This window comes from Ambystoma mexicanum, chromosome 5q (assembly GCF_040938575.1).
Source record: "Ambystoma mexicanum isolate Mex_15411 chromosome 5q, UKY_AmexF1_1, whole genome shotgun sequence".
NCBI classification, from domain to species: Eukaryota; Metazoa; Chordata; class Amphibia; order Caudata; family Ambystomatidae; genus Ambystoma; species Ambystoma mexicanum.
The window spans coordinates 704,926,219-704,940,385 of NC_090933.1; the positions used below are offsets into that span (position 1 = coordinate 704,926,219).

General features: G+C 45.3%; 1 protein-coding gene across 17 annotated transcripts in view; it reads right to left on the reverse strand.

Annotated features, from left to right (window-relative positions):
* Positions 1-14,167, reverse strand: part of NCOA2 (nuclear receptor coactivator 2) — a 2,606,235-nt gene that overhangs the window by 867,126 nt on the left and 1,724,942 nt on the right. For all 17 annotated transcript variants that reach the window (XM_069621172.1, XM_069621171.1, XM_069621170.1 and 14 more), the window contains one exon: positions 9,084-9,261. In XM_069621172.1, the coding sequence (XP_069477273.1) occupies positions 9,084-9,261 (178 nt within the window). The remainder of the gene's footprint in view (positions 1-9,083; positions 9,262-14,167) is intronic.

Consider the following 14,167-nt stretch of genomic DNA (forward strand, 5'->3'; position numbering starts at 1 on the left):
ATCGAAAGAACGTTACCAGTTAAGAGAGTAACTTGTTCTTCGAGGGGATTGGGTCCTCCGACGTATTCCATATCTATGACAGACACCCAAAGCAGTACCAACGTAAGGAGGTGGGAAAAGAATTTAGAATATACAAATTTAGAATGCCCAATCAAATTGCAGAGTAAAGGACCGCCTTGCAAAGGCCATATCCTGCCCATGGACAGAATCTAGCGAGTAATGACGTACAAAAGTATGGACCGAAGCCAAGGTGGCTGCATCACAGATGTTACGAATAGGAACACCCCTCTGCAGGGCAGTAGAGGCAGCCATACCCCTAGTAGAATGGGCCCGTAAGCCTACAGGAGGGTCCTTACCCGCCAGGCGGTAACATTCAGAAATTGCCAAGATAATCCATCTAGACAAAGTCTGCTTAGTCACAGCTTGTCCCAAACGCCTTCCAGCGTAACCAACAAAGAGCTGATCGTCCACTCTGATCCGGGACATGCGTGAAATGTAGAAACTTAAAGCTCTCCTAGGATCTAACCTATGGAGCCTCTCCTCGAACTTACCAGGATGCGGAGGAGGATAAAATGCCGGAAGAACATCCTTCTGGCTTAAATGAAATTCCAACACCACCTTCGGAAGAAAAGAAGGACGAACTCGAAGGACACCCCTGTCCTTATGAAACACAGTGAAGGGTGGCTTAACTGAAAGTGCCTGTAACTCATTCACTCTGTGAGCGGAAGTGACCGCAACTAAAAATACAGTTTTAAGGGTCAACAGCCTCAAAAGACAAGAATGTAAAGGCTCAAAAGGAGCGCTCATTAGAAACTTGAGAACAAGGTTCAAATCCCAACCGGGCACCCGGAAAGGTGACGGAGGGAACACATTAGTGAGCCCTTTCAGAAACTGAGAAATTAAAAGGAATTTTAAAATAAGAACACTCCTGAGATGAGCGCTTAAATATGGACAGCGCCGCCATGTAACCTTTAATGGTACCCACTTGCAAGCCCCTGTGGGATAAAGAAAGCAAAAAAAAACAGAACCACAGGAATGTCACATGAAAAAGGATCCACATTCTGAACCCTGCACCAGTCGCAGAACTTTCTCCAATGGCCGCGGTACAGGGACTTAGTTGCCGGCCGTCTGGCCGAAAGCAACACCTCCATCACGTCTTCAGGGAGGTCCCAATCCTTATACCTCAACCTTTCAGAAGCCAAGCCTGAATGTGGATGGATCTGACCTCTGGAAGGAGAACCTGACACCCCTCCTGTGAGAGCAGATCATCTCGGTAGGGAAGACGACGTGGAGGGTAGATGGACATGTCGAGAAGGTTCCGGGTACCACGTCCTCCTGGCCCATGCCGGAGCAATGAGGATCATCTGGGAACCGAACCTCCGTAACCTCTGCAGCACTTGCGGGATGACGGGGACTGGAGGAAACGCATACAGCAGTGGGAAATGACCACTCCACCACAAACGTGTCTCCTAAGGCTCCTCTTGGAGGAAATTCCCACAAGCAGAACCTTTTGCACTTCCGGTTGACAATGGAGGCGAAGCGATCCACTTGAGGGGTCCCCCAAAGGGCGAAGATCTCCAGGAGAATCTCCTGAGCCAGCCCCCACTCGTGAGAGATCGCGCTCTGCCTGCTCAGAGCTTCCACCGTCTCGTTTTCGTCTCCAGCCAGATGAACTGCCGAGATCGAAATTCCCTGCTGGATGGCCCAGAACCAGAGCTGCATCGCCTCCCTGCACAGAGGAAGTGACCCCGCCGCCCCCTTTTCGTTGAGGTAGTGCATGGCCACTGTGTTGTTCGTCAGAATCAGGACATTCTTTCCTCGCACAGTCGGCAGAAAAGCCTTCAGGGCAAGCCTGTCGGCCCTCGGCTCCAACAGATTGATATGGAGTCTGGACTCCGACGGAGACCAACGACCGCTGACTGTCAGCTCGTTGGCATGAGCTCCCCATCCCGTGAGGGACGCGTCCGTCACGATCGTCACCTCCGGCCAGGGCAGCCAAAACGGAGCCCCCCTCATCAGATTGCCTTTGACGGCCACCACAGAAGGTCCTGGGCGACCGAGGGTGGCACTTGAACGAGTACCGACATCCTGTCGGAGGACTGACCACTGGAGCTTGAGAGCCCATTGCAAAGATCTCATCCACAACCTGGCCTCTGGCACCAGAAGAATGCAGGATGCCATGAGGCCGAGCAACCTCAAGAACTCAAAAGCTGGGAGACTCTGGGCATGTTGAAATTTGTGCACCATCTGCTGAATGTGGTGAGCCCTCACCTGTCGAGCACTGCTCCGATGTACTGGAGCCGCCAAGTTGGCGTCAAGTGAGACTTCTTTAAGTTGAGGGTGAAGCCCAGCTTGTGAAGGGAGTGACAGGTGACGGACAGATGATCCAGGACTTGCTCGGGAGATCAACCAATCGTCCAGGTAGGGGTAGACGTGAATCCCCCCTTTCCTGAGATACGCTGCCACCACTACCATGAGCTTGGTGAAAACCCTTGGGGTGGAGGTCAATCCGAATGGCAGGACCCGAAACCGAAAGTGCGAGTCGCCAACCGCAAACCTCAGGTACTTCTTGTGCTTGGGATGGATCGGCATATGAAAATAAGCGTCCTTGAGGTCGAGAGACACCAACCAGTCCTGAAGTTGAAGGGCCTGGAGGACTTGAGAAAGAGTAACCATCTTGAACTTATCCTTCCTGAGGAAGCTTGTTCAAATTGCGCAAGTCCATGATGGGTCTCAATCCTCCATCTTTCTTCGAAATAAAAAAATAAGGGGAATACCATCCCTTGTTCCTCTCCGCTACAGGCACCAGTTCTATAGCGCCTTTCTCCAGCAGGGATTTAATTTCCGGCGCAAGGAGCGGATCCGGACTCTTCAAAGAGAGGTTCCCTGGTGATTGTCGTGAGGCCTCTGCCGGAAAGGAAGACAGTAGCCGTGGGCTATGATCTCAAGAACCCACACATCTGAAGTAATGGCACGTCATTCTACAAGATGCTGCGCCAGCCTTCCCCCAACCGGAGAAGCATGGGCCTCATGACTGAGCTGCTGCGGCTGCGGCAGTGCCTGAGGGCAAAGAGGCAAATGCTTGCGCGGCCTTGGCACCTCGAGTACCTTCTTTTCCACCTCTGGCACTCCTACGGTTGCCCTTTTGACTAGCAGCTCCTCACGACTTACTAAAGGACGAGTAATATCGAAAGGAACCTCCCCTCCATTGCTGTCCCCTGGGAAGAAAAGGCAGAGGTTGGCGGACTGGAGCGCCCAATGACTTCGCTGCAGCTTTGGAGGTCTGCAACCTCTCAAGACTTGCGTCAGCTTTGCTGCCAAAAAGATGTTCACCATCAAAGGGCATGTCGAGTAGGCGGGCCTGCACATCAGGAACAAAACCGACTTCCGCAACCACGCAAACCTGCTTATTACGGTGCTCACCGCCATGGACAGGCTGACGCAATCAACCAAGTCCAGACCCAACTTAACGGATTCACATGGCATCCTTGCCATCCTGCACGATAGCAAGGAAACCATCCCATTCCTCCCCTTCGGGAATATGATCAGCCGCTAAGGAAATACAGTTCTACCGAGTGTGCGTGAAACGAGACAAGGCACAGACAGAGTTGGCAGCCTGAAGCGCTATACCCTCAGAAGAAAATACCTTCTTCGCCCAGCGGTCAAAACGTTTGTCGTCCCTATCATGAGGGATGGTAGGGTGCGATGTCTGCTTTGCGGGGGCCGTAGCCGCCTGCACCACCAAACTTTCCGGAGTGGGGTGCGTGGTCAAGTAGCAGGGGTCGCCACTGGCTGGGCGACATTTCTTGGGCAAGGACTTGCTCACTGCCGGGAGTCTCTCCGGAGCAGTCCAAGCCGCAACCACCCGTCTCTGCAAGGCCATATGGAATGGCAGCACCGGGTCAGTTGGTGGACCATGGTCCAGGATATCAGTCAGGTCATCCTGCTGAAAATCCCCAGGGGGGGCAGACCACCCCAGGTAATCCTTGACCCTCGACATCAGGCGCTGATAAGAGGAGTCGGCATGCGTGCCAGGCTCAGGCCTACCAAATTCCACCTCCGGAGAATGACTGGAGCAGTTCCTCAAGCTGGCTATGACCAGAAACAATGTCATCAGGGACCTCTGCAGGAACCACACCGTCCTCAGACCCCTCATCCACCTCAGATATATAATCCAGAGGCTGGAAAGAGGGAACCGATAAAGGAACAAAGACATGTTTTGCCTTAGCCAGAGCTTTTCTAAGGGGTCCCCCAGGCAACGCCTGCAGAGGATGATGAAGACAATGGTTTAGAATACAAGAAAGCCAGAGCGTTGTCCGGGGATATGGGAGCAAGAGTCCAAACCCCATCTGCCCCCCCCCAGAGATCAGGACCCAAAGATAGCTGCGGATCCATGGGAGACTGTGGGGGAGGCGTTACTGGTACAGCAGGAGGAGGAGGGGCCTGAAGTACCGCCAGGGACTAGACCGGAGGAGGAATGGGCAGCGGCAGAGGAACTGGGGGAGGGCCCAGAGGCGGAGGCCTAGGAGGTGAGATCACTTCCTTGACGAGCCCCATCATCTGTGGGGAGAGCATGAGGCAGAAAGACGCACTCGAAGAAGTGATCCTTGCATGCTGCTGGATTGCGAGGGGCAAGGCCCTCAGCAGCGCTGTGCCTCAATTCCTGATCGAAGCGTCTAGGAGCCTGGGGCGTGTAGCTGTAAGGCTGCGAGGGGTAGAAGTAACCCTGCGGAGACCAGCCTGTACCATAGGGTCTGCCGCTGCTTCCTGAGGGAAGGGGACAGGAACCTTCATGCAGGGCCAACTCTGTGTGCAAAGGACCCGGGAGAGGCCCTGAATTCTAATCCAAGATGGCAGCCGGCCTCGTATCTGCTGCATGCTTTTCTGCCATCTTTGGGCATTGCGCCACACCTTGGGAGGGAGGGCACAAAGGCCCCGCTTCAAGTGTTGGCTTAGATATGGAAGGGCATTCCATGGCCCTAGCACCTGAATCACAAGGGTCCACCTTAGAGATGGCAACGGTAGGCTCAGATCCCTCAGCCCGCTGGCCCGCAGTCGAATTGCCCTGCACAACGACCTCAGAGGTGGCTCTGGTAGGCTGGGCGGTTTCAGCTATGGAGCAGCTAGTTGTTTTGAATCGTGCTTCGAAATGACTCTTGGAGGTAGAACACAACTATCCTTTGGCTGCTGGGGCAGCAGGTGACGACCAACTGGATCATCCCTGCGTGGACTGCCCGGAAGAGCGCCTGGGTCCTTCAGCTTCGGAGCTGGTAGCCTTACCGGCCTTGTGTCTGCCAGAACCATAATCAAAGGTCCCCTTCCCAGTGGATATGATATGACAGGTTATTTAGAACGCACTTAATACCCAGAGTTTTCTAAGCACGGACCCATGGATCGAACCTGTGGTGCTCCATGTCGTCTTGCTTCCAAGGCGAACACGTTGTCCCTGAGCTATCCTCCCAAGACAAGGAGTCTCTTTGCTGAGGAGCCTTGTTAAACAAAGGGTCTACCTTGTCTTGACGTGGGGTCCTGGTGACAAACTCTTGGAGGAGAAGAATGGAAGATCTCCCTCCAGCGAGAAAGATGATTCTTCAAGGTCTGGTGACCCGAGAGCGCTGCAAGCCAAGCACCCATCCCAGCGTTGGTCGGGCCCCAGGCACTCAAGAAAGAGCGCATGGGGGTCAGAGGCTAGGAACGAGCGATCGCATGATGTGCATCTCGGGAAGCCTCCGGCAGCCGGCATGCACTAAGGGAAGGCGAGGCACCGTAGGGAGGTGAAGATTATGAATAAAACAAGAACTGCGATCAAGTCCAATGTTGAAAAAGTCTGTGCGCTAAAAGGAAGGGCTGTATGTTAAAGGAACAAATTCAAAAAGCTTGAGATGCAACATTGCAAATCAGATTTATTGCATTTTGCAACGCTAGTTCTTTGGTTTTTGTAGTTTTGCCCCACCTCTCTTTTAATGTATGCAGGGGACACCCCTGCAACCCCACAATCTGAAAATACCAAAGTAGATGTGCAGGGACACCCCTGCAGCCCCCACTCACCTAGTTCAGTATTTTTGGATCCAGCATTTCATATAATGCTGAATGCGCAGTAAAAGCGCATTTGGCAAAATATATATACAATATTTTGGGGTAATACCGTAAGGAAGGCACGGTATCAAGACACAGACACAATGGATACAAGTTTTGAAAAACGATCAGGTAATTTGGTTGGGTTGGTAGCATTCCTAACTGGACCCAACTCTAGGTGTAATCTCTACCATTAAATAAATAACACAGTCCCAGTCAGTTTGGTCAACATAAAAAGGCCTATACTAAAAACACCTCATTTTGCCCTCCTTCTCAAAATGACAAACGTGTTAAGGGAATTCAAAAGGAAAAAAATGTCTCAAAAGAAATGTCAGAATGGCTCTAAATAACAACTCCCTTCCCCATGTTCAGCACCACGGGGTCTAGAGAGTTTCCTAAAAAGTATAGGTGGATGGCACAGTTCTTTCAGTCTTGCACACTTTGGCTTGCTGGTACAATTTAACAGTTCAGGCTTGGGCTTCAAGCTTATGGTAGTTCAATCACTTCCTTAGGCTGTGTCCGCCTTGTCAAATATACAGATCCACTTTGGACCTTTAATGCACAGGCCTCCCTCTACCGGGCTCAACTCAAGCCCGTCTTTCAGCTTTCCATGGGGTTCCCTTCCCTGCGCTTTGTCTCAGATGTCTTTTCACTGTTGAAGACTTTAGAAACTGCAAGGATTTTACATAGACCTCTGCATGACCACTTCAACCCCTATTTTAATCTCCCTTTCAATAATACTACAATCCACAGTATTACCCCTTTTACAACACCAATGCCTCTTAGTACTTGGTAGTTTTCTATTCTCTTCGGTTTGCCTTCTTGGCCTTTTCCAAAATCCATATGCAACACCAATACCTCTTGGTATTTGTAGTTCCTTATTTTCTTTAGTTTTGCAGAATTCATATGTGACCAAAACTTCTTGGTATTTGTAGTTTCTTAATTTCTTTAGTTTGCCTTCTTGGCCTCGTTCAAAATTCATATATTTTGCCCTTTTGGAATATTCAGTGTTCAAATACTTTGCCTTCCATTCATTCCACTTCCTTGCGTGATCGCAATTGCTTTCTTGTCTTTGATTCCCAATCACTCAGAACACTTCATAGAGACTTTCGAATGTGTGATTTCCCCTTGCAGGACCACTCTGTTACTTTGTATCAATTCCACTCACAATTCAACAATTGTCCTTTCCATTACGTGTTTTAAAGGCATACACGAAACCTTCAACTTTGGAGTTACCGTTACGTTTGCTTTCAACAGAAACCAGACTTTTGTTGTCTTTGATAACTGGTTGTGTTAATCAGCCTTCTGTCATCAATGCTGTTCATGCCGCAGTCAAGGCCGTTTCCAACGCCTCCTCTGCTCCTCCCCAACTCTGGTAACCCGGGAGGGTTGTGGGCTGCTTTCAAGTACCTTGAAGGTTTCTTTCTTCGGTTCACTCAGTTTCAGTCTTCGAACACTTACGGCTTCCCAAAAGGGGGGGGGGTTCTCATCTGACTCTCTCTCTGAATCTTCGTAGCTGCAGATGAGCTCCTTGGCCTTCCGACTTCCATTGCCTGGTTCGCATCAGCCCAGAAAGAGTGGTTCCTTCTCGTACCCAGCCTCGCATAGAGTGCGCATGTGTGTGCCACCTTTTATTCATCTGAACGGGAGTGTTAACCAGTGGCATGTGTATATAATTAGGATGGCGTGCTTGACTCTGCCTGGCCTCAGCACAGGGACAGAGCCAGTGCAATTCAGGGGAGGTAATCTGCCTGACCTTATTCCTCATCTTCCTCGGCTCAGTAGTGTTGCCAATGTAACGTGGGTATTTTGGGGGCTATAGATTCCCATAAAATAAGCAGGGATGGGGGTTGGAAGGGTTGTGGAACTAGGGGGATACCATGTCTCACCATCAGGTGCGTCTCCCCCACTCGGCCAGGACCCCCTACCTAGGGGATCCTCCCTCGCTTGTCCACCCCTTGGTCGGGATCCAAAAGCAATGACCTTTCCCTGTCCAACTGAGTACAGGATTCCCGGGGACTAGGTTGTGAAACACCCTCTGGTTTTTCACAGCACCTACCTGCCCGGTCCGACACCACCTGTGCGGAAAAAGGGACTGAGGTGAGGCGCCGGAGGGTGGGGTTTTGGGGGTGTTCCAAAGCCTGGGAACGCGCCCCTGCACTGTACTAATTTTAAAGGGGAAGATCAATTTCTTCGCTGCCAAATACACACACAGGTTCCGGGACCATCCCCATGTTGGGGGATGCCCAAAAGGATGGAGGCAAGAGGATGGGACGTATGAGTAAGCCTTCTATCTCTTGTAACGTTTTCATTCCATTGATATGTTAAATGTCTCCACCATTAGCCCACTAAGTTCTTGCCTTCCGGTATATGCATTTTATTATATTTGCCCATCTTGTTTCTTTGCCTCAAGTAATTCAAAATTCATTAAAATTAAGTAACTGGTCAGTCACTTGACTCAGTAAGTATACAATTCTCTGTAACAATGAAGTTAATTAAAGTAGCCATGCATGCTGCACAGGAAAGCAGTTTGTACTTCTGAATGTTAATACTAGCGTTTTTTAATTCTCCCCCTAAATTATTAAAGGTACACTGCCAAAGGATGTGTAGCTCACAATCAAATTCCCTTTTCTGTAAATTATTCTTGCTGGGAAGTGACTTGGTTCGTTTTTGCTACAAATTTCTTACACAAGGCTGCATACCATATGTAGTAGTATGTGACTGCCTTCTACAACCACACACAGTAACAGAGTCCCTCTTACTAAGCATGGGACTGGCTGGGATACCTGTGCAAAACAAAAATCACAAAAACCTGCATAATAACCCCAGCATTCTGGTCGTTTGCAATACCTTTCTAGTATGTGCAAGCCTCAAACATTTAACTTTATGACAGATCAAAGTACTTCTCATATTCTACTAAGTCTTTCTCAATACGCACATTGGGAAACAGCAAAATGATATGGATCCCTGGAAAGATAATAGTAGGAAAGAAGAACATTTTCTTTTACCTAAAGACTTTGGCAGCAAGTTTCTGACAAACTCATTGTGGTCCCCAACATGAAGGATGCTGTAAACACTTGTGTTCATCAGTTCTTCCTGGTTGTATCTGAGGTACTGCGTCACATTTTCTGACACAAATACAACATTCCCTTCCAGGTTGACCACGAAGAAGAAGCCATCAAGAGCCTTCAAGAAAGACACATTGGGAAAACAGAAGCTCAGTTTTTGAAGCCAACAATTATGTGCAGATCAAGGAGGCATCTTGCAAAAACGACTCAAAATGTTTCCTGTTTAAATATGGCAACTGAACACACAACATGCCTTTGAAAAATATCAAGCCCAATCAAAACAAACCCATGAATGAATACTGGTATTGAAATTGACAATCTTTTATTGCTTTATTTAGTTAGTAATCATATATACTAGGAGAGTGGCAGGTAAGCACTACACACAAACTATGGAAAGAAATTCAATACCTGATAGAAAATATTCTTTAATGGAATAATTTTTAGGCACGTCTCATTAAAGTGACATTCACACCCAAGGTATAATGCACAGACAACTAAGCACATTTGAAAGTGCTCTTCTTTCATGAAAATGACATCAGTTCAATATTGGGTACACTTCACTGTTTTAAGGGTTACACTATCAATCATAAGTACTTTATTTGTATATAAATAGCTTAGTGCATATTGAATTATAAAAACAACAATGTTAAAAGAGACATGAAATTCATGTATCAGTTCATGAATGGTAAGCAAATGAACATTAAGAACTCAATCATTCCAGAGAGTAACTTTGCTTTTCTTCCTTTCCAGGACCTCAGTAAGTAATTCGAAACTGCAAACACCCCATTCGGATCGTGCGAGCTCCTGCAAAAGTTATCGATCATGCCAGGATTGTTCAGGCACTGTTTAAGGTTGCCTGTGCAGATGCTGGAATACCCTGGGCATAAATACATAGAATGTTGCACAGATTCATAACTACCTTCACAGAAGGGGCAACATACTTTCTCAGCCCTGTACCACAGATTCATCAAAGATGACAATGGCAAAATGTTCAACCTGAGTTTCATGAAGAGTGTGGGCTTGAATGGTGATTTTATATCCATTACGTAATTCTCGCATTCCCATATTTTATTCTCCAGGTAGCGCCAGCCAAACGTTAGAGATAAGCAGCCTCTAAAACCATCATTGTCTAAAAATGACCAAGGGTCAAGACAAAAACGTTCATGGTTCAGAGAGTACAGCATTGACCCAATGTAGGCAAGCCAGGGGAGACTATTGGCATCCTCACAGTTCATCAGATCCAAAAGCATCTCACGATAATTGCCCAGTTCACGGTTGGACGAGAATTTCGCCTAGTATAGTAAAAACATTCACTCTCTCTTCTGAAGTGAGGATTAATAAGAGCAAAAAGGAAATTCCCATCTTCATGCTCTCATGATTATCATACCAAATAAAATAAAATCCAAAATACACTGCAAGTAATGTTCAACATTGTCCCAGGTCACAGAAGCCAATCCTTGTTCACTCTAGTGTACTTAAGTTCCTACAGTTATCTTGTCGGATTTAGGTCTTTCAACAATCTTACTACTTGAAACGTTAGAAAAACTTAATTCCCCCGAGGCTAATCTTTTCTAAAAACAGTCTATTTCTAAAAACCAAATATTAGGTACAAATCGTTGTAGCCTTTGTACCCTCAAATCCATCATCCCTGGACACATTATTAACAGATGTTTTAATGACTTTTTCAGACAATCCACATTTTTGGCAGATATCAGAAGTCCCTGCCCCATCTCTTATATGTTGTATTTCTAGTGTAGGAAACAGGTTTAATCGAAATCTCAAGAAGTCTGTTCTACTAACCAGGTCTGGGAGCTTCCTTAAGTAAGTAGGTAGAAAAGCCTATGGTTTATCAGTCGGAGTGATAGAAGCAGACATTTTTGCTGATCTTACTTATAGTACTGATCCAATCCATCCTTTTTTAAACTAGAAATCCTCCCGTGATCCCACAATTCAGCTCCATAAGTAGCCGCCCCTACTGCCTGAGAGCGATATATTTCCAATGCTGGAGGCATGATGATATTCCCAAACATCTTGGCAACATTTCTAATCACTGTGCATCTCCGGTTTAGGGCTAAATTGACTGTCCATGTGGTGGCCCCTATTGCCAGTGTTAGCAAATCTGAACCTCAGGTAGTTAAACACCTTGACTTCCTCTATATCTTGAAAGAAGTGGTTGTTCCTAAAATTTAGGAACTCCCGTCCCCCTGCACACTATCTGGTATCTGCGGAGCAGATCAATAATTTTCTAGTATTATGCATTGCTAAATTTCATAACATTTTTTTCAATTGACAGTTGAATAGATGGAGCAATCAGAGAAATAATAAGTTCACCAAACTTATATAGACAAAAAAAATTTATTGTACAATATCTCTGAGCACGGCGCGTTTCGAGTAAAAACTCTTCTTCAGGGGCAAAAATCATATTTCACAATCAATTTCTAGAAAAAGATAGAGAAAGATACAGCTTAATATCTTATTAACCATGTAATTAAATTATTGATGAAAACATTTTAAAAAAAACATTTCCAAAAAACATTTTAAAACATTTCAAAAAGAATTCAAAAGAAATATTCAATCATAAGTCTAATTTAGAATACCTGAAAAAAGGGGGCTGGGATACTACCCAATAACCATGTTTGTTCTGAGTGAAAAACATTAGTCCAGTCAGATCAGTTGCCAAGGTTGAGCTTTGTAACCCCGCACCACAAATTATTCTTAATTTTACTAAAATCACTTCAAAAAATACTTTAACATTTCCCTTTTCAAACTACTGGTGTGCCTTGTGTTCTTGCCCTTGTCCTTATTGTTTGTTTCTCCTCCCAACTTTGGGGAGGGGTTGGCAACTCCTAACACTAGGCACCCAGTCACACTAAAATAATATGTCATTTTCTAAAATTAACGCCCTTACTGATAAATCAGCTACCACTTTGGCCTTCTCTGATGAAGAAGCGGTGAGAATACTCTGACTCATCAAAGATACCAGTAAGGAACCACTGAGCATAGACAATCCACAAAATCTAATCCAAAAACTAGAAAGATTGATCCGAAGAGAAATTTCTCAAAAACTTCACGCTACTATCTTAGCACAATACTTCAAATCCAAAAGAATACCAAGAGGACTTCGGATATACCTTCGACCTACACTTTGTAAAGATAACCTGGAATTTGCGAAACGCTGGGAGCAAATATTGAACAAATGCTCGTTGGACCCCATCCTACTTACAATTGAGGAATCATCAAAGTCTCTATCTCTGATTAATCAAGAAATTGATGAAGTCTCTTCTCAATTATCCAAACTTAAAACTGTAACAGACTTACAAACCATACTGGAAGATGCCAATAACAAATTAGACAACTATAAGAAAGAAATTGAAAAACGGAAAATAAGAAAATTCAGACGGGATACTCTAGATTACGCCCGGGATATTGTTTATTCTTGGCAAGAATTATATAACAATAAACAGACAAGTTTTGCTCCAAGACAACCTAAACCGCGACCTACTAATAACAATACTGATAGTAGCGAAGTGACCAGCGGAGATTTAGAAGAAATTCCATCAACCGTCAGCACCCCAGTGCTACAACCTACACCTACGTGCAAAGTACTGTCCCACCGCCTGCACCAACACCAATATCAACACCGGAAAGGTTTTTTAGGAGAAGGAGAAAAACCAGGAGAGGGGAAAAAGAAAAGCCTGACAGAAGAACAAACATTGAAAGACCCTATAATAGTCAACATTTCTTCTAAACCACTTTTGCAATCTCAGTTGAAAACCCTCAATTTAGGTATATCATTTATACCAACAAATAGTACAAGTTTGTTTGAAGAAGAAATTAATCTTTTCAAGCTAATCCGCAAAATGGAGTTGAAAATCTTTTTTGATAACCTAACAATCAACTCAAGTGAGAGATAAATGTCCATATCTTGAAATGAAAGATAAAAGCCACTTTCATCCTCAAATTAATCATCCTCTAGTAAATCTATTCAAAACTAAGATCACCAGAGCACTCAAATGCCTCAAATACAACAAATCTAACAAGCAAAACATTAAGAAACATCAGCTCAAAATCATTAAAGATCTAGCAGAGGACAATAGTATAATTATCAAAAAAGCTGATAAAGGTGGGGCTTTGGTTATCATGGACACCATATTTTACAATGAAGGCTGTTTGATATTATTATCGGATCAGGACACTTATCTCAAATTAGATCATGACCCCTATCATCAATATCAAGGAAATCATTGAGAAGACTGTCTCCAGAGCAGAAGAGTCGGGTTGGATTTCTGAAAACACAAGAACATTTCTGACCAACAATAACCCAGTGACACCTGTCTTCTACGGCCTTCCCAAAATACATAAGAATAAAACAGACCCTCCTTTCAGACCAATTGCTGCCGGAACAGACAGTATTTTTCACCCTTTGGCTACATATCTTGACACCGCACTACAACCGCTGATTCAGAAAACTGAAACATATCTAAAGGACACTACACATTTTTTTTACAAAACATCAATAAACTGGAACTGGATGAACCCAACTTGTTACTTTTTACAATGGATGTAAGCAGTTTGTACACCTCGATCTACCATAACCAGGGTATCGAAGCACTGGAATGGTTTTTATTGAAACATGAAGAAATCAAGATTCATAAAACATTGGCAATTGAATTTATCAACATCATTCTTTTCAATAATTATTTCCGATTTAATGGACAATTCTTTTTACAAACCTCAGGCACTTTCATGGGGTCACCAGTTGCACCCTCTTATGCAAATATTTGCATGTATTTCTTTGAGTATACCCATGTCCTAAATGAACCCAGGTGGAAAGATAAGATCAAAAGTTGGTATAGATATATCAACGACATTTTTGGAATTTGGAGAGGCACTGAGGATGAACTGAATATCTTTTGGGAATACCTTAATAAATGCAGCAACAGAAATCAGTAAACCAAACGTTAACTTCTTGGACGTTACTATTGGAATAATGAATACAGGACTCAGAACACAAATATACAGGA